The 20842-nt window shown below is 42.0% G+C and overlaps 1 protein-coding gene across 1 annotated transcript in view; it reads left to right on the top strand.

The window, feature by feature from the left end:
- Positions 1–8799: 8799 nt before the first annotated feature.
- The window catches only part of tnfaip8l3 (tumor necrosis factor, alpha-induced protein 8-like 3), a 68518-nt gene continuing 56475 nt past the window's right edge, over positions 8800–20842 (top strand). The window contains exon 1 of the mRNA XM_060852765.1: positions 8800–8985. Coding sequence (XP_060708748.1) covers positions 8943–8985 — 43 coding nt within the window. The 5' untranslated portion in view covers positions 8800–8942. The remainder of the gene's footprint in view (positions 8986–20842) is intronic.

A 20842-nucleotide genomic window follows, 5' to 3' on the forward strand; every position in this document is an offset into this window, starting at 1 on the left:
AACATCTTTCCAATAGGAAGGAGACCAGAATTGCACGCAATATTCTAACAGTGACCTAACCAATGTCCTCCCAACTCCTGTACTCAATACTCTGACCAATAAAGGAAAGCATACCAAATGCCTTCTTCACTATCCTATCTACCTGTGATTCCACTTTCAAGGAGCTATGAACCTGCACTCCAAGGTCTCTTTGTTCAGCAACACTCCCTAGGACCTTACCATTAAGTGTATAAGTCCTGCTAAGATTTGCTTTCCCAAAATGCAGCACCTCACATTTACCTGAATTAAACTCCATCTGCCACTTCTCAGCCCATTGGCCCATCTGGTCCAGATCTTTTTGTAATCTGAGGTAACCCTCTTCGCTGTCCATTACACCTTCAATTTTAGTGTCATCTGCAGACTTACTAACTACCTCTTAAGCTCGCATCCAAATCATTTATGTAAATGACAAAAAGTAAAGGGCCCAGCACCGATCCTTGTGGCACTCCACTGGTCACAGGCCTCCAGTCTGAAAAACAACCCTCCACCATCACCCTCTGTCTTCTACCTATGAGCCAGTTCCGTATCCAAATGGCTAGTTCTCCTTGTATTCCATGAGATCTAACCTTGCTAATCAGTCTCCCATGGGGAACCTTGTCAAACGCCTTACTGAAGTCCATATAGATCACATCTACTGAAACAGAGCAAGGTGTAGGCTGAAAGGTAGTGAGTAAAGCAGTGTGATTACACTAGCAATGATCCCACACAGCTATGATGGGCTGAGTCACATCCTTCTTCACTGTACATTGGTGTGGTTCCTTGTTTCTAACCTTTCCTTGAATAGTACCATGGAACCTTATTGAGTAGATAGGGCTTTTGAGTCAAAACGTGTGACACTGAAAAAGCACAGCTGGTCAGGCAGCATCCAAGGAGCAGGAGAGTCGAAGTTTTGAGCATAATCTCTTCATCAGGATTGGGTCCTTGGATACTGACTGACCAGTTGTGCTTTTCCAGTGCCACACGTTTTGACTCTGATCTTCAGAATTTGTAGTCCTCACTTTCTACTAGATACGGCTTTGGCTTGGCATCTCATTGGAATGGTGGTAAGTAGACAGAACCTTGGTGCATCCTTTATGATTGCCGAGCTAGTTGCTATACCAGCATCAAAATTTTGGAAGACCACAAATTGTTTACTCGAATCATGCCATAAAGCAGAACACAACATTAGACAGTAAATGGATTTTAACGGGCAATTTAACTGAAATGTTTTTGACAGAGCAGTTGACTTTTGGATACTCTATTTATAGCTCTTCAAATATATAAACTCTATCAGAACATCCTTTGGCTGTATGAGGTCTAATGGATTATTTTCAGCCAACTGCATTTCTTAGGCTCGAGGCTCAATGCTTTATTGTGTCCAGATTGTCAAAATCTCACAATTACTGATTTTTTAGCCAACTTGTAATTCTTCTTTTATTACTTATTTGAGACCTTGAAATCAAATCTTATTAGCATCGATGCACATCAGGTATTTTTAATGAGTGTAGTTGGATGTACATGTTGTTAAAATTATATCATGGATTCTAACAATGCTGAGATGCATTACCTGATCTCCTTACCTGATAGCCTTTGATTCCCACCCCGTTTATTCCTTTATCAATTTTTTTGTACTTAAACCTGAGGCGAGTGATAAATTATTCTGGACACTGGTTCTCCTTTTATGTAACAAATCCATATCACCGCTATTGCCGTGCTTCCAAAACTGATAAACAATAAACACAGCTGTACTGCAGAAAAATAGTGCAGTAATAAAATATATAGCTTTGGAGCCAAAACCCACAGCTGCAAACTCATTCTGTGCTGATTTTGAAAAGTTCTGGAAACACCAGTGATTCAATGGATACAGTTCAAATCCAGCTGTACGTGTGCACCGAAGTACCAAATGCCTTTAATCAAAAACCTGCATTTATAAAGGACCTTTAATGCCAGCAAGCAAAAAGCACAGGAATATTACCAAACATAATTTGACAGAGGAGTTGAAAGAAGGGATTTGTAGCTGTGGAACTGAGGGATGGCTGCTAAGGGATGGGTGAGGCCGGTGGGAGGAAGATGTACACAAATCCAGTATCAGAGGAACAGATCAGAAAGGTGGACCAGTCAGGCAGGAGGAGGTTGACAAGTGCAGAAAGAAGACATGACACCTCCACTTAGCACACGACCAATTAGAAAATGGACACTCTGCTGTTTCTCTCGGGTTTCAGTGAAAGTCCAGCGCAATGTGTTTTTAAAATCTTCAGTAGTTGGATTCCAATTCCCTCAATTCCTCATACGTAAACTTCTCACCTGGATGTTGAAATCATCTGCACTCTAGATTTCATGGGTGAAGTTAATAAACACTTGGTAGAAGCTTGGAACTCTCCTCTGCAAACAGCAATCAATGTTCCGTCAATTATTAATTCTCAATCTGAGAGTAATAAAAGTCTGCTAACAAAAGATACATAGAGATGTACAGAACAGAAACAGACCCTTCTGTCCAAATCATCAATGCCAACCAGATACCCTAATCTCATCCCATTTGCCAGGTTTGGTCCATATCCCTCTAAACCTTTCCTATTCACATGCCCATCCAGAAGCCTTTTAAATGTTGTAATTGTACTAGCCTCCACCACTTCCTCTGGCAGATCAGTAATACATATAAGTAACACCCTCTGCACAAAAATGTTGCCCCTTAAGTCGCTTTTAAATCTTTCCCCTCTCAACTTCAACCTATGCCCTCTAGTTTTGGACCCCTCTCCCCACCCCAAGGGAAAGACTTTGGCTATTCACTGTATCCATACCCCTCATGATTTTATAAATCTCTGTAAGTTCACCCCTCAGCCTCCGGCACTCTAGGGAAAAGAGCCCGAGCCAATTCAGCCTCTCCCTATAACTCAAACTATCCAACCTTGGAAACATCCTTGTAAATCTTTTCTGAACCCTTTCAAGTTTCACAACATCCTTCGTAAAGCAAGGAGACCAGAATTGTTCTTAAGGGATATGGGGCTTATGGAATGAGACCACAGAGGCAACCATGATCTCATTGAATGACAGAACAATCTCAAGGCACTAAATGGCCTACTCCTGTTCCAAGCTTTCTCATACAGGGTGTCTGTATAAGGAGCATTTAATTTCATAGCAGCTGCATAAAACTTTGTAGCCAAAACTTGACGTCCCTTTATTACTACACTGGTTCCTTTCAGCTAGCACAGAATTACTGAAATAGGGCCAATTAAACTGTCTTCTCACATCAACCCCTTCATGTTTTTAAGACAGTATTGTATCATGCACAATAGAGTCTTTTTAATGTTTCTCTTTAAATATGTTTAGGAGACATTTAATTATCTTGGGCTTCGGGCCTAAGAAGCTTTGAGCAACACCCCTGGATATTCTCACCAGCACTCGGTGTCTGAAAAACAAACTCTTCCAGGTGGTCTCTGTTAGAAGTGCTCCCATGAATGCTGTTACAGAACCTGTACTACACACATCCCCGTGTCTTATAATAAAGGAATACGAGATTGAATACCTGCTTCAGTTTGACAAAGTTAGTTGAAGTTTCAGGCAGCATTAAGTGCATGAGTTGTGTAATTTCTCCCTTTCCTCCCAGATGAACCTTTAAGGATCTATATTAGGAAATAGTAAGTTACCTAAGTTAACCTCTTCTGACACACCCCTAATGCACTGCATATAATTATGTCCTCTGCCTAATGATTTTTGCCACAGTCCACTCAGTAGTCTAATGGGTAAATGTTATCACCTAAGGCTGTGCTGAGTTACACAGAATATTCGTCCAGAGGTTTGGTCTGTCCTGACTTCTCAGAACAGAACCAGATATATGCAGGTATAGACACTGAAATCAGAGTCTGTGCCCCTCAGTGATGGACTGCAAATAACCACCAGGGTTCCCACATCTAGTAAATATCCGATGACCCCCTTTTCTGATTTCCCAGTTTAGTCTCCTTACCTCAAGTAGAAACGATTTGTCCGAGATGGAGTGCGCAAGAATAATTCCTGGGATGAGGGGGGGGGAATATCCTATAAGGTCGGTGTGAGCCTATAAACCAGTGGAGTTTCAAAGATTGAGAAATCAACTCAATGGAACACAAAGTTCTTAAGAAGCTTGTCAGGGAGCAGGTCATCAGTAGGTGTCTGGGGAGACTAAAATATAGTCACAGACTGAGATGAGGAGAAATTTCTTCATGTAAAGGGCTGTGAATCTTTGGAATCTTGAGCCCAGAGAGCCATTAACACTTGAACATATTCAAGACAGATACGGATAGATTTGTGAGTGCGAAGGGAATTAAGGGCTAAAGGAATCTGAATAGACATGGAACCAATGTACTCGTAGGGAAGTGTGCTAATGTTCTCATGTGGATTTAAACTGGATTAGCAGGGGAATGTATTTTAATGCAAGGTGCCTGAGGGGTAAGACAAGTGAGCAAAGGGCAGAGCTAGGCATGGGGAAGTATGATACCATGGCATATTTTGACTAGGGTATTCAGAAAAGATGGACAGGGATTAGATGAAGAGGGAGGTCACAATATTGATCAAAGAATCAAGGAAGAGTAGATAGAGTAAGAGAATAACTGAGAAAAGAGTGAGGTCTGTTCAGGACCAAAGAGATAATGGAGGCGTGAACTGGAAGACATGGGCACAGTCTTCACAGTCATGAGTGAAAAATGGGATACTTTCATCAGAGAGATGACTAGGACGCAAGCTACATACAAACCCATGAGATAAATATGAGATATCCAAAGCTACAGTATCCTGGATGACTAAAGATATTGAGCAACAGGGAGAGGCTGAACAGGCTGGGGCTGCGTTCCCTGGAGTGTCGGAGGCTGAGGGGTGACCTAATAGAGGTTTACAAAATCATGAGAGGCATGACTAGGATAAGTAGACAAGGTCTTTTACCTGGGGTGGGGAGTCCAAAACTAGAGGGCATTGGTTTAGGGTGAGAGGGGAAAAATTTAAAAGGGACCTCTCTTTTACACAGAGGATGGTGCGTGTATGGAATGAGCTGCCAGAGGAAATGGTGGAGACTGGTACAATTACAACATTTAAAAGGCATCTGGATGGGTGTTTGGATAGGAAGGGTTTAGAGGGATATGGGCCAAGTGCTGGCAAAAGGGGCTAGATTAGGTTAGGATAATCTGGTCAGCATAAACGAGTTGGACCGAAGGGCCTGTTTCTGTGCTATACATCTCTATGACTCTATGACTCTAAGATAAGAAAATAAAGAAGAAACACGGTGGCACAGTGGTTAGCACTGCTGCCTCAGAGTGCCAGAGACCCGGATTCAATTCCTGCCTCAGGCAACTGTCTGTGTGGAGTTTGCACATTTTCCCCATGTCTGTGTGGGTTTTCTCCGGTTTCCTCCCACAATCCAAAAAATGTGCAGGTTGGGTGAGTTGGCTATGCTAAATTGCCCGTAGTGTTAGGTGAAGGGGTAAATGTAGGGAATGGGTCTGGGTGGGTTGCTCTTCGGAGGGTTGGTGTGGACTTGTTGGGCTGAAGGGCCTGCTTCCACACTGTAAGTAATCTTATCTAAAAATGAGGCAGAAGTTGCAAAACAGAATAATAATAGCAATACAAATCAGGAAAAGTATCTCAGATGCAGGAGAGAGGCTAAGGCTGAAATAAAGAAGGCTAAGAGGAAACACGAGGAAAGGACAGTAGGCTGTGCTAAGCAAATAGTAAAATGTTCTTCAAACATATTAATGTTAAATGAGTGGTGAAGTATCAAGTGTGACCCATAAGGAACAAGCAGGGTCAACTGTTCACTGAAGCAAAGGGTTTGGTAGAGGAACTAAATGAGTATTTTGCTTCTGTCTTTATCAAATTAGAAAATGCTAACATTAGCCTAGTTGAAAATGTGGGTGTGGAGCAGAGAGCAGTATGGTGATAAAGAAGAGGTGCTAAAAAGACTGGTAGCATTCCAGTTACAGAAGTTGCGCGGCTCAGGTGTGATGCATCCTAGTTTGCTGAGAGAGATATGGGAGCAAATTGTGGAGCTGTTAACAGAAATGTTCTGGGTCTCTTTGAATATAGCATTACGCCGATGGGACTGGACAATTGAAAATATGAAACCATTGTGTAAGATAGGGGCAAAGGATAACCCAGGAAACGACCAACCAGTCAGCTTGACATCAATAGTGGGAAAACTGATGGGAGGCTGTAATACAGGATAAATAAATATACACTGAGAGAAAATTAAGTTAATATGAGGGTCAACAGGGATTTGTCACGTGTAATTTTTGTGTCTGACAAATCTAATTGAGTTCTTTAATGCAGTGACACGGGCGGTGAATGAGGGTAGTGCTGTGAGTGTTGTGTATTTAGGCTTTCAGAAAGCATTTGAAAGGGTTCCACGTGGCAGGTTGGTGCACAAATTAGAAATGTTTGGGATTGATGGGTCCTTGGCTGCATGGATTAGAAGTTGGTTAACAAAGGAAACAGAGGGCAGATATAGATGAGCATTTTTCAGACTGGAAACAGCTGAAAGTAATGTTTCCTAGGGATCAGTGTTGGGACTCCTTTTGGGACTAACATAAACAATCTGGATATGGGTGTTGAAAGCAAATCCCTAAATGTGCAGTTTAGCTGATGAGAATAGTGTACTGTGAGAATGACACTGAGCAACTTCAAAGAGACATGACCAAATTGACCTGGCCGGTGAATTTTCAAAGCAGAGAAATGTGAAGCAGTACATTTTCTAGATGAACAAGGTCAGACAATAGAGGTTCAATGGTACAACTTCGAAGGGAGTACAGGAACAGCGGGACATAGAACATTGAACATAGAACATTACAGCACAGTACAGGGCCTTCAGCCCTCGATGGTTTCACAGGTCGGTGCAATAATCTGAAGCCCATCTAACCCACACTATTCCACTTTCATAATCATCCAATTAGGGTGCACATGCAAAATTCTCTAAAAGTGGTCAGGCAAGTTGAAACAGTTGTAAAGAAGGTTTATAGGATCCTTGAGTTTATAAATAGAGACATAGAGTATAACAGCAAGAAAGTGAATCAACACTGCTACAAATCATTTGGAGCATTGCGTTCAGTTCTGGACATTTTATTTGAAGAAAGATGTTAAAGCACCGAAGACAGTGCAAGGGAGATTTACTGGAATGATACCAGGAATGAGGGATTTTCTATACAAGGAAAGATTAGAAAACTGGGATTATTCTCTTTGGAGCAGAGAGGATTAAGGTGTTCAAAATTATGAGTCGAGAGTGTGATGCTGGAAAAGCACAACAGATCAGGCAGCATTCAAGGAGCAGGAGAATCGATGTTTCGGGCATAAACCCTTCATCATTCCTGCACCACAGTCTCGACTCTGATCTTCAGCATCTGCAGTCCTCACTTTCTCCTAGTTCAAATTTATGAACAATTTTTTTTAGGGTAAAAAAGGATATTCTGCTTCCACCAGCTTGTATGTCAGTATCTAGGTGTAACAATTTCAGGTTTGTTAGCAAAATAACTAGGAGTGAGATGAGGAGAAATGTTAGGATTTGGGATGCACTGCCTGGTGGAGGCGGATTCCATAGGAGGTTTCAAAGACAGCTGGTAATATGTTTGAAAATGAGAGTGTATAGGCTACGGAAATAGAGCTTGACAATGGGATGAACTAGGCAGCTCTTTCAGGTGCCAGCACAAACTCTGAGTCAAATTGCTTTCTTCACTACTGTATAATTCTGATTCTAACAGTGCCTGTGAACAAGGATCTGATTAGAGACTGGTTAAGGATTATCTGCCTCCTACAATCAACAGATTACTCCTCCGTATAATGGGCAACCCATAATCTAAATATTGTTGCCTTCAGGATAGAAGAATTGAAAAATTGCAGTAAGCAGCAGGGGAAACAGCAGGAGAAAAATCAGTGGAAGAGGGGAGCTACATGTTAAACTCGAAGGAGATGGGGGGAAACGAATGCTTCAATTGGGTTTTGTTTTTAATAAGCAGCTTTTAAAAAGGGGCAGCAAATCTCAAGCTTTTGCTTCAGAAATGTCCCAGAGCCACTAGCTGATGCAAAACCGTACAAAATGAAAGTAATGCAGACTCTACCATCTCCCGGCCAGAAAACCCTGTGCAGAAGTGAACAGACTTTCTTATGAATGATGGCACAAGCGGGGGAAGTGACTCACACGTACCGTTTTTTCTCTTCTTCAGAGCAATTCAGTGGAACAAAGCAGCGTGCCAATTTTTTTTTCTGTTTTGCGGTTTAGTCGAGTTGAATAGAAGGGAAACTATAGCAGAGATTCATAGGTTTATATTCCACTGGCCTAAAACGTCTCCCGCAATCCAAACAAAGTCATAAGGCTCACCCATCCCCCAGAATCTGAGTACACTGTCCGAATACTGCTGGTTTAAAACATTTTGCAGCAAAGGATGGAATGCAACATATAATAATTTCAGAGGCTTATAAAACGCTATGACTAAAGCTGTGAACAGTGAACACTGTACTGCAATCCAAGAAACAGCTGGGGCCCCAAGTCTATCACTTTATTAATCATGTAGTTCTGCACGCATAATTCCTTAGAGCTTGCAGCTTGTGTTTAATCATTTGAATGCTCCTGGTTTATATATATATATATATATAAAACGGTATAAGGGGGACTTAAGCAGTTTTTATTTAAATCCCCAGATTCGTTTCTTCAACATCAAGCAGTCCTTTCAGACAGAATGGGTTTCAGTCGGACGTCACAGCCAATCACCAGCAGCACAGTCTGTGTGGTGGACTGAAAAAAAAGGGGCAGAGATGATGAGGCAGAGCGCCCAGAGCTGACTCAGTTTAGCTTCTAACTTCCAGCGGTGCTTCTGTCTGCATGTGCAGCAGGCTCTGAGCTGAAGAGTTCACTCCAAGCAGTCAGTCAGCTGTCAGTCGCTGAGGCAAGGCTTCATATCTCTGAAAGAAAAATCATGGATTTGGAGTCCGGGGAACTGGGTGAAGGAGATCTCTCAGGTAGGATGGGTGTTTTTGCTTCACTTTTTTTTTGGTGGGGGGGTGAGTCAATTTGTATAATTTCCACGAAACCTTAAACCTGAAAAGGTGGCAGTGACCTTATGGCGACCTGTGCCCTACCTGTTGCATGGTTATTAATGAGGTCAGACCGCGGACTGGGTTAAATACATGACTGCTGTCTATTTCTTCACTAAGTAAAATGTATATCTACTGCCGTTTCTAACGTAACAGAAAAAATACCCTGAAAAATGCACACAGAGGAAGGGAAACTTCACCGTCTCTGTAGTCTATTATTTGTCTATTTTTCATTTTCTCAACTTGTGATGAGTACCTTACACAGTTCTCAGCAAGTGTCTTTCAGCCAAGTCAAACATAGAATCTGCACAAATTGATCATCAGAGGAATCAGTCGGTATGTGTTGGGGGATTTCTAACCATAAAAAAAAGTTATGCCGATTCCTCCACTGAATTTCTGAGTTTGGAAAAACTCCAATTCCTGCAGCAGGAGAAAAAAAATGCCTTGTGCTTTCTCTGCTGTCGAACTCCCTTAATCAAAGAAAAAGCAGTTTAACATCTGCATTAAACTGTTCTCGTATCTTTGTATCAGAGCCCCACCTGGGCCTAAATAATGTTTCCCAGTTCTTGAAAAGGACTGTCAGTTTGCAAACAGAGTTTCAGAACAAAGCATCTGTAGTGTCAAGTAGTCTACCTGCTCCTTTGCTGTAAGAAGTGATGGTCCCACTTTCTGGAAGGATGGTGGACAGGGAAAGTAACTAGGAAGCACATGACTAATGATCAATTAGTGTTTTTAGGAAATGTTGGGATCCGCTCCACTTGGCGTTAATGTCCCTCTGAAAATGTGCTGATTCCTTTTGGCAGGATTTCCTGCCTTGCTAATGAGTAATTGTTGCTCAATGATTAACAGTTCCTGTGCCGAGTAGATGTCGACTCCAGTTAACAATCTCAGCTGTTTGCATTGTGATCTTTCCTCTGCTCCAGACAGTCATAGCATTGCTGTTTGTACAATCTTGGTCCACAGTAACCAAAACTAACATTGAGTACCAGATTTATACCAGCTGGAAGTCTATGACAGAGCACTAATTGGTGTGAACAGGCTGAGGTAAGTCAAATGCCACTTCCTGTCACACAAAATTGATGAAGGAGCGTCGCTCCGAAAGCCAGTGTGCTTCCAATTAAACCTGTTGGACTATAACCTGATGTTGTGTGATTTTTAAAATTGTCATAGTAATCCAACTCGAACACATGGTCTTAAACTTCTGGCATAGTAGAAAGACCTTGGCATACTTGGAGTCATCGAGATGTGCAGCACGGAAACAGACCCTTCAGTCCATCTCGTCCATGCTGACTAGATATCCTAAGTTAATCTAGTCCCATTTGCCAGCACTTATCCCTCTAAACCTTTCCCAATCATGTACCCATCTGGATGCCTTTTAAATGTTGTTGTTGTACCAGCCTCCACCACTTCCTCTGGCAGCTCATTCCATACACACACCATCCTCTGCGTGAAAACATTACCCCTTAGGTCCCTTTTAAATCTTTCCCCTCTCACCCTATATCCTCCAGTTCTGGACTCCCCTCACCCCAGGGAAAATACCTTGTCTATTTACCGTATCCATGCCCCTCAGCCTCCAAGGGTCCATTTGCCCCTTTACTTTTTGATTGCCTGCTGATCAATATGAACTTGTGCTGCTAAATGTGGATTCCCATGTGGGAAATTGAATGTAAATTTTGGAGGCCAAGCCCCTTCATTTACTTTAAAGAAAGTAATTCATTTATTTCAATATCAGATTTGGAATTGCACATTCACTTAGTCAGTGATGCTGTCCATGACCTGAATTTGGAAGTGTTTATATCACATGCCTGTGTCCATCTGACTTTTGAAATATAAAGTTCCTTAAAAGGTAGCTGATATGGGACTGTGCCTTCAATTCCCCTGGGCTATTAACCCTGGAATTCCCTCCTTTTCTTTAAGTCACTCTTTAAAATCTACCTCTGTGATCACACTGTTGGCCGAGTGTCCTAACGTCTGTTTATGTCACTGTGTCAAATTATTGTCTGATCACTATCTTATTGGGACATTCTTAACATCTTTAAATATGATGCTGGATAAATTGCAAGTTCTTGTTGACATGAGTTAGTGCAAATGCTGCAAAAAACATTTCAGCATAACTACTTTTGTACCAGATGGTATTAATAGACTGTACAATTATTGTTATTATAGTACTTGGAGGAACAGTATGATAATAAAGGATGATATCCATGCCCCTTGAATTGGGAAATAAGCACCATTTTTAGAAGCGTATTTTCCTGCTTTAGAGGAACGTTTGTATGAAGCACCGCTCGAGTGGAATCTTGTTGAGGACTTGGGGAAAGGGATCTCACCTGCAGGTGGAGAGCCAGTGAGAACCTTGTGTCACCTCTTTTTGGCTATGGCAATACCCATAATGGGCCTTCCACCGCAATCACCACGACACAGGGGGCCCAGGTCATGCCTACCGCGGGCTGACGATCAGAGTTGAAAAGCATGGTACTGGAAAAGTAGAGCAGATCAGGCAGCATCAGAGGAGAAATTTCGTGCATTAGCTCTTCTTCAACCAGGCCTGCCAGTCTTGTGCTCAGCAGTGCCACCAAAAGTAGTGGCAACTCTTGGCACGACAGGCACTGGAGTCCCAGGGTCAAGGAGCAAGCCAGGCCATGGCTACATACAGTTATACAAGTGGGAGTTCCATGGAGAGCAGTGTACAGAAGTCAGCAGCAAGGGCAGTTACTTCCTGACGTCCATTCCCTCGATGCTTTTTTTTATCGAGAGCCCCCCACCCCTCCCTAGGAGTTGAGAAGCTGACGTTCGGTGAACAGGTCCATCTGGAGCAGGAGCAGGCTGAGGCTGTTAAGTGGTTTTTAGTTGGGGGTGGTGGAACAGAACATCAACCAAGGGCCTAGCTGGTGGATGTAGGAGCACGGTGGAGTTCACCACCTTACCTACTTAAGTCTCCTTGCCACCTCTAAGCTCGCTACAGAAAGTGGGCAGAAAAGTTTGCCCCATCAGGAAGGAAACATGAAGAAAAGAGAGACTTGCCCTTTTTAAGACATTGACTTCAAAATACCTTTGACAATTCTAATGTCGATGTGTAATCGCTGTTTCGATGTAGGAATCATGGCAGCTAATGTGCACAGCAAGATCCCACAAACAGCAATTCGGTAATGACTTGACAGTCTGTATTTGTGAAATTGGTGGAGGATTAAATATTGGCCAGACTATTGGGGAGAATAGCTTGCTTTTCTTAACAAGCAAAGGTGCCATGGAATCATTTTTGTGTGAATGGAAAGAGAAAGACTGAGCTTAGTGTCTGAACTGGGGAGATAGTTTCTTCAATTCCACAACAGTCAGCCTCAATTTAATACTGGAGTCTCTGGAGTGGGACATTGAACCCACAATCCATCTGCCTTGGAGTGAGAATGCAAACCACTGAACCATGTCAGATGCAAGCGCATGATGTGATGGCAAAGTTTCTAAACTGATATAGGTGAACAAGCTTTGCTTCACTTCCAGTATCATGAACGTTCTAAATCCACACCATGGTGCAAATGGAAATAATTCAGAAATACTACGAAAGTTTTATAATATGAATAGCAAGTGAATACATTTTGCTCCAGCTTTTAATCTGACTGGCAAAATAAAATTACTGCGAACATAAAGCAGAGAAATGTAATGATCGGAAGATATCAATCTATGCAAGCAGTCAGACCAGACTCTGCAGGCTCGAATGTATTTTGCTGCATCACATCACAGATAATTTGTTGCCCAGATCCCAGCTCCATTTCAGAGTATTTTTCAGTTGTGGAAATGATAACCAAAGCATAAATTCCAGCACTGAAGCATGCTGCCTATAAACCACACGTTTTATCTCTTCAAGTTTCCGAGGGATTACTTATTCATAAATAAACTGTCCTGTTTCAGCGGAAACATCTGGAGCCATTGTTTGTAGCTGAATTGTGTTTAACTAACCATAGTACTGTGTAAATATTTTGTACATCATGAACTCATTTTAAAGGGGACTTGCTTTGATGTATCAAAAGACATTTCTGGGGGAGTGGCTGGTTAGAAGTTGTATCATAGAATCCCTACAATATGGAAGCTGGCCATTCAGCCCATCAAGTTCATGCTAACCATCTGAAGAACATCCCACACAGACCCACGCTATCCCTGTAACCTCACATTTCCCATGTCTAATCCACCTACCCTGTACATCCCTGTATACTATGGCCAATTTAGCATAGCCAATCCACCCTAACCTGCACATCTTTGGACTGTGGGAGGAAACTCGTGCAGACACAGGAAAATGTGGAAATGCCACACAGTCACCCAAGGGTGGAATTGAGTCCCTGGCACTATGAGGCAGCAATGCTCACCACTATGCCACCTATAGATACTGGCCTAAATAAAAATGGTGCAAGAATGTAAGCTAGTGAAACAATAACCACGACCAGAAGTGAGAGAAACAAGGATGTCCTTACAGCCCACCATGAACCCAGTGCTTACAGTATCAAATTTATTCTTCAAGAATTCTTAGGTTATCTGTGTAATTTGTCCCATTGTAATGAATATGTGCCAACCTGTCTGTTAACAGATCCCTTGTCTCTGGGTGAAGGTGTTGATGCCCACACCAGAACAGGAGTTGAGAATCCAAAGCCACATCTGGGGAGTGTGAGGTTGCCAGAAATGCTGATTGTTCTCTTTGGAGCAAAGAGAAGATCTGGGAGAGGGTTTCAAAATTATGATCTGGCTGCATAGTGCAGAAAGAGAAACTGTTCCAGCTTCGAAAAAGAAAAAAAAGACAGCACTGATTTAGATTAATTTGCAAAAGGAGCAAATGTCATGTGAGGAAACACTACAAGTATTTAGGGTATGGAATGCACTGGCTGGAAATGTGGTGAGGGCAAGTTCAATTGAGACATTCAAGAGGGCATTTATGGGGGCAAGCAGAAGTATGGCAGTAGTTAATGATTTTCATCTGAAGAGCCTGTCCAGACATGATGGGCCAAATGGCCACCTTCTGTGCCATAACACTTCTGTGAATGATTCTGAATCCCATCTTGCCAGATGGCATATAAAAGCTGCTTTTATATTTCACCCAAGGAATATGAGTAAAGTTGCCAATAAAAGTGGGCTTCCTTTTTCAAATTCTCTGGCACACTACACTGCTGTTGCTGTCAGCTCTGAGGCTCATCTGCCCCTTGTATTAGAGTGCCCTTGCGTGGAATATCAAAGCAGCTAAAGATCCCAATTTGAAGAAACTCTTCCAACATTTCCATTACCAATCAACAATTTAGTTGACTGAGCTTCTGAGTACATCTAGATCAGCCGTGACAGGGAGTACGATTCTGGCTCTATCTAAAAATGCTGTATTTTAATTTTGACAGCCAGACACCTCCCAGTGCATTTTGCAACATGAAAGCAGCACGGTAATATAGATGTTGACTCTGAGGTAGTATGAAAAGGTGGGAGATGAGGCAAAGACAATGTTATATTAATCTGCAGTGCAGATAGTGTGTGATAAGTGATCCAGGAACACCTTCCCTTCAAAGAAAACAAATCTGTGCAATGATCTGAGATTACGTTTTCTTTTGAGTGATTGTTTTGGTGAAATCAGTATCTACACTACCACGCACAATGCGCAGCTGTTCCTGTTGCTAATCCTAAACTGGAGTGCCTCCTGTGTTTATCTAACACAATCTGTGTGCTGAAATCTCCACTATAGCTTGCTGTCTTTAGTAAGTAGACAAGTAATTTCCAAAACCGTTTGTACCTGAAAGCAATGTTTCTGATTTTACACCATCCTTGATGCCTTTGCAACTGTTTCTTCACAAGAACTTAATGATCAGAAACACACATGCTGTTGTGAAAATTTCTTCCACACTCCTCCTTCTAGTGTATGTGCATAGAGTACATTTTAAGTGGACAAAATGTACAATGCAATTTTCAATATACTACTTGTGCCCTGTCTAGTTACAGGCAGGAAGTCTAATATACAATTGGTCTTAGGCTACTATAAGAAGTGTCTGAAAGAGGAAGATGATTCCTATTGGCAATTTTGCCCTCTGAAAGCAGCAGGTACCCTAGTTATCACTGTTGACTTCAATTGTCAGTGTTGCTGTGTGCACACAGTTCGGGATACAGATATTGCCTTTAACATAATTAAAAAATTTCAAGGTGTTTCTCACCAAGCCACTAGAAAGACATTAAGGCAAACTATCAGAACCTTGACAATAGATTGGGTTTTGAGAAGCGTGTTATAGGAGAGAGAGATAGAGAAGCACGTGGCTTGGAAAGAATTCCAAAGCTTTGCACTTTCTCTGATCTCTTTCAAATGTTAAAACCTCTCTGCTTTGGCCATCTGTCCAACAATGTCAGATGGAAATGCCACATTTCAAATTAATGACTTTATCCAAGATTTGTTTATGCTATTTTAGCTTCCATCAAAATCTAATTGCGATTATTTATTTAGTTAACTGTAAATTTAGATTTAAGGTTTCTGTTAAAGTTTTTAACTTTCTGGTTTGTGGGAATGATTCTGGCTGTTTACGCTTGGACACCTCTTGAGAGAGCACCAAATTTAATGTTTTTTTTAAATCACTCATGAAACATGGGTATCGCTGGCTGGGCCAGCATTTTTTGCCTATTCCTAGTTGCCCTTCAAAGTCACAGTGAACTGCCTTCTTGAACTGCTGCAGTCTGTGCTGCAGGCTGATCCACAAAGCCGTTAGGGCGGGAATTCAAGGATTTTGACCGAGCAACAGTGAAAGACCAGCAATATATTTCCAGGTCAGGACGGTGGAGGACATGAAGGGGAAAGAGCAGATTCAGTTATTCCAATGTATCTGCTCTTCTTGTCCTTCGAGATGATAGTGGTTTCGTGTTTGGAAGGTGCTGTTGAAGATCTTTGGTAAAATTTCTGCGGTGTGTCTTGTAGCTGATAGGCAGTGCCCTATTAATCCCGAGACCCAGGAAGTGTTCTGGGGACTTGGGTTCCAACCCTACCATGACAGGTGGCGAAATTAGAATTCTGAAACTAAGAGTAATAATAAGCCATGAAACCACTGCTGATTGTCAAGAATAAAAAACCTACCTGATCTAGTAATTCCCTTTTAGCCTACATGTGACTCCAGATCCACAGTAATGTGGTTGACTCTTAACAGCCCTCTGGGCAATTAGGAATGGGCAATAAGTGGTGGTCCTAGCTAGTGGTGCCCACATCCCATGAATGAATAAAAGTTCAAACTACTGTTACTAAGTATCAATGGTGCTTTGTTCTAAATGGCATCAAATTTCTTGTGTAGTTGGAGCTGCACTCATTCAGGCAGGTGGAGTATTCCATCACACTCCTAACTTTGTGTCTTGTAGATGGTAGACAGGTTTTGAGGAGTCAGGAGATGAGTTACTTGCTGCAGTATTCCTAGCCTGGTGGGCGGCACGGTGGCACAGTGGTTAGCACTGCTGCCTCACAGCGCCTGTAGACCCGGGTTCAATTCCCGACTCAGGCGACTGACGACTGTGTGGAGTTTGCACGTTCTCCCCGTGTCTGCGTGGGTTTCCTCCGGGTGCTCCGGTTTCCTCCCACAGTCCAAAGATGTGCGGGTCAGGTGAATTGGCCAAGCTAAATTGCCCGTAGTGTTAGGTAAGGGGTAAATGTAGGGGTAAGGGTGGGTTGCGCTTCGGCGGGTCGGTGTGGACTTGTTGGGCCGAAGGGCCTGTTTCCACACTGTAAGTCTAATCTAGCCTCTGACCTGCCCACATAAACATGGTTATGTGGACAGGCCAGTTTGGTTTCTTGGTCAATGATAACCTCATTGTTGATAGTGGGGGATTTAGTGATGGCAATGCCATTGGATGTTAAGAAGCAATGGTTAGATTGTCTCCATGCAAATGGTTATTGCTTGGCATTTGTGTGGCATGAATGTTACTTACCATTTTTTTGGCCCACATGTGAATAGTCTCCTGTTCTTGCTGCATTTGGACACTTGCTGCTTTAGTATCTGAGAAGTAATGAATGGTGCTGAACACCGTGTGCAATCATCAGTGAACATCTCCACTTCTGACCTTATAGTGGAGGAAAAGTCATTGATGAAGCAGCTGAATATAGTTGGGCCTAGGACACTACCCTATGTCCTAGAACTGATGACTGATTTACACCAACAACAAACATTTTCCTATGTTCCAGGATTGACACCAACCAACAGAGTTTGCCCCCTGATTCCCATTGATTCCAGTTTTTAGCTAGAGCTCCTGATACCTCCCTTGACATGCCAGTGTGGCAAGAGTGACTGCCCTTCTGGAATTCAACTCTTTCGTCCGTGTTCGAACCAAGGCTATATTGAGGTCAGGAGCTAAGTGGGCCTAGTGGAACCCAAACTGAGTATCAGTGAGCACGTTCCCATCCATAGAGGGGAAATTCTAGTGACCAAGATCACTAGAAATTTCCAGGTAGCTTTCTTCAAAATCATGATTTGGCAATGCAGGTTTCTTCAAAATCAGCGGTGAGCATCCTCTTTCTCTATGACCATAAACTTGGTGCCAGCATAGTTAGGTGCTAAATCCCCTCTCTAAAATTTTTATTATCTACTAAGTTGTGATTGTCAATTTCAGCCTGAATTTTGATGTGCTGTTGTAGATCAAACAAAACTGAAGATATTTCTCAATATTGTTTAATATTTAGAACTTTACAGCTGTGAAAGAGAAAGGGCTGAAAAATAAAAGGCATGACATGACTGTGTGCAGCTTCACTGTTTCTGAATAGAAAGTAGGTGTCACTGGTAATGCAGGCATTTGCTACCCCATTCCTAATTGCCCTTGCAACTGTATTGACCATTTCAGAGGGCAGTTAAGAGTCAATCACATTGCGGTGGGTCTGGCAGCACATGTGTCCCAGGCCAGGTAAGATTGGATGATTTCCTTGCAATGACAAGTGAACAACGTGCTTTTATTTACAACTGATGCTGATAGCTATCAGTCATCACTACAGATATTAGGTTTACATTCCAAAGATATTAATTGAGGTTAGATTCTATATCAACTGCCATGGGGGATTTGAACCATTGTTCCCAGAGCCTCTGGATGGCTAGGGATATTACACCATGCCACTCTCCAGGATTGTCATGGATTTACTATTTAAGTACCATACAGTAACGCAAGTACGTTTTGTCTCAAGACAGTAACATGGACACATTTTGCAGGTTGGAGTTGGCAATTGTGCCATCTAGCTTACTCATTATACTTTGGGCAAGGTCACCTCAATATATATACCAATCTAATCACAATGAATCTCTGACTAATTTGGTTAATTTGTTTATCATAACTTTATGTTCCCACATCTTTTTGTTAATAGCAGCCTTTAAATGAAAACAAATTACTCGAATATCCCATTTTCTCATGCTACCTTTTAATTTTAGGTTACAATTATTGGTCAGTGCATTGAGTATAGGAGTTGGGAGGTCATGTTGAAGCTGTACAGGACAATGGATACGTCACTCTTGGAATACTGTGAGCAATTCTGGTCTTTATGCTATAGAAAGGATGTTGTGAAACTTGAAAGGGTTCAGAAACGATTTACAAATGTTGCCAGGGTTTGAGCTATGAGGGGGAGACTGAACATGCTGGGGCTAATTTCTCTTCTGCATCGGAGGTTGACCTTATAGAGGTTTATAAAATCGAGAGGCATGAATAGGGTAAATAGACAGTCTTTTTCCTGGGGTGGGGGAGTCCAGAACTAGAGGTAATAGATTTAAGGTGTGAAGGGAAAGATTTAAAGGGACCTAAAGGGGCAACTTTTTCACGCAGAGTGTTGCATGTCTGGAATGAGCTGCCAGGGGAAGTAGTGGAGGCTGGTACAGTTACAACACTTAAGAAGCATCTGGATGGGTATATGGACAGGAAGGATTTAGAGGGATAAGAGCCAAATGCTTGGATATGGGACTAGATTAATTTGATGTCTGGTTGACATGGATGAGTTAGACTGAAGTGTCTGTTTCCATGCTGTATATCTCTATGACTCTATGGTTCTATTTCTAATTTCTTGCTATGCTCCTCGCCTGCCACATATTGGAAGGTGTTGATGTTCTGCTTAATGGGAGAAAATATACTGTTCTGACATTTCTATAAATATCTCATTTATTAATGGCCTATTTTTATAGGTCTCCCTGTGTTGAGATCCTTTACAGATATTTAAGAAAATGTCCTACTTAACCAGTTCACTAGAATACAGATACCACCTCAGGTTAGCTAACAACTATCCTGTGCGAATAGATTTCCCCGTTCCAGAGTTATTGCAAAGTCCAATGAAGGTGAAACCATTATAATCCATCATTTCCTAAGCTCTGCTATTCCAGCATTTGGCATGTGGAGTAATACCTTCGAGGAATTCCCATTCAGCTTTTACCTGAAACTGTCCTTGACCGACTTTCATTTCTCCCCTCCCTCAGTTGCTGTTTCACATGGTGAACCTCGATTATAACTTTTTGCCCTCCCTTTGCAGAGCATTTCCCACTCTGCGGAAGCATGGTTTCTGGGAAAAGTACATGCAATTCAGGACTTGTGGTGAATGTTTTAAGGAAACGATCTAGCCTTTTGACTAAAGAATGGTTTATCTCATTTTTTTGTCCTACTTTCCTCTGTTTTTCCTGGACAACTGCTCACTGCCCAGTGTCATAGTTTTATTATTGATTTCCCAGTCGTGTAATGGAATTTTAGACCATTTCCAGCAATGAAAATCTTACACATGTACAAGTTATGTAAATGGCGCATTTCAACAGATTTCGTTCTATTCATTTAATGGATTACAGATCAGAATTTTATAAGGAGCAAGCTTCAGATTCCAACATTGTGATTTGAGATTAACTTTGTTCCAAAGAAAGCACTTTTTTGATTTATTTGTCAAATTATTTCAGGTGAGCTTGTTTCTTTGTAATCAGTTAAACCTTTTGTCTAGAATCCCAAGGCTGAAGACACAGAATTAGTTCTTGCTGAAAAATCAATAGTATCTTGATGTTCTCAAACTCTGAATGGCCTGCAGGACAGTATAGAAGACATGACTGAAGAATTTGCAATTCCTAGAAGTGCAAGAGCTGAACCATCTCTGCATCCCCTTGACTTCGGCTCCGTCATATTTATCACTCATCAATTCAAATCATTTGAATAAAGAAATGATTCACTGCATTGGGTGCAGTAAAGGCTTCAATAGCTTTAGTGCTGAATAATGATGCTCCAGGAATAGATGTGCCTTTTAAGACATGCTGCTATTATGCAGAGAAGCACAACACTGGCATCTACACCGCAAAGTGTCGAGAAATGGTCAGGTGTGTTCTTCGCACACTTTGGGCAACTCCTATCTGACACTTTTGCTCCATCAGTTTACTCAAATAAATCAGCAAAACTATGTAAGGTCTTGACAATGCTATCAAGAAGCACTTAGACATTTCTAAGCCTCTTTTGCTATTATCTTCCTTTCCACCAGGACCACACCTGTTCAGATTTTATTACAGCTCTGATCCAGAAGTACAACAGCTCAATTCTAGAGGTGAGATGAAAGTGACTACACCTGATGTCAAAACAGCGTTTGACTGACTGTGGCGCCAATGAGCCCCAGCAAGATTCAAGTCTGAAAACTCAACTCTGGCTGGAACCAGGCGCCATAAAACACATGGAGGCCAATCATCTGAGCCTGGGACATTGTTGTATGAGTTCCTCAACACTGTACCCTCAGCTGCTTCATCGATCAACTTTTTTTTTTCCCCTGTCATAAGGCTGAAACTGGGGAAGATTGCTGATGCTTGCACAGGATTAT

This window comes from Hemiscyllium ocellatum, chromosome 39, assembly GCF_020745735.1.
Source record: "Hemiscyllium ocellatum isolate sHemOce1 chromosome 39, sHemOce1.pat.X.cur, whole genome shotgun sequence".
Taxonomy (NCBI): Eukaryota; Metazoa; Chordata; class Chondrichthyes; order Orectolobiformes; family Hemiscylliidae; genus Hemiscyllium; species Hemiscyllium ocellatum.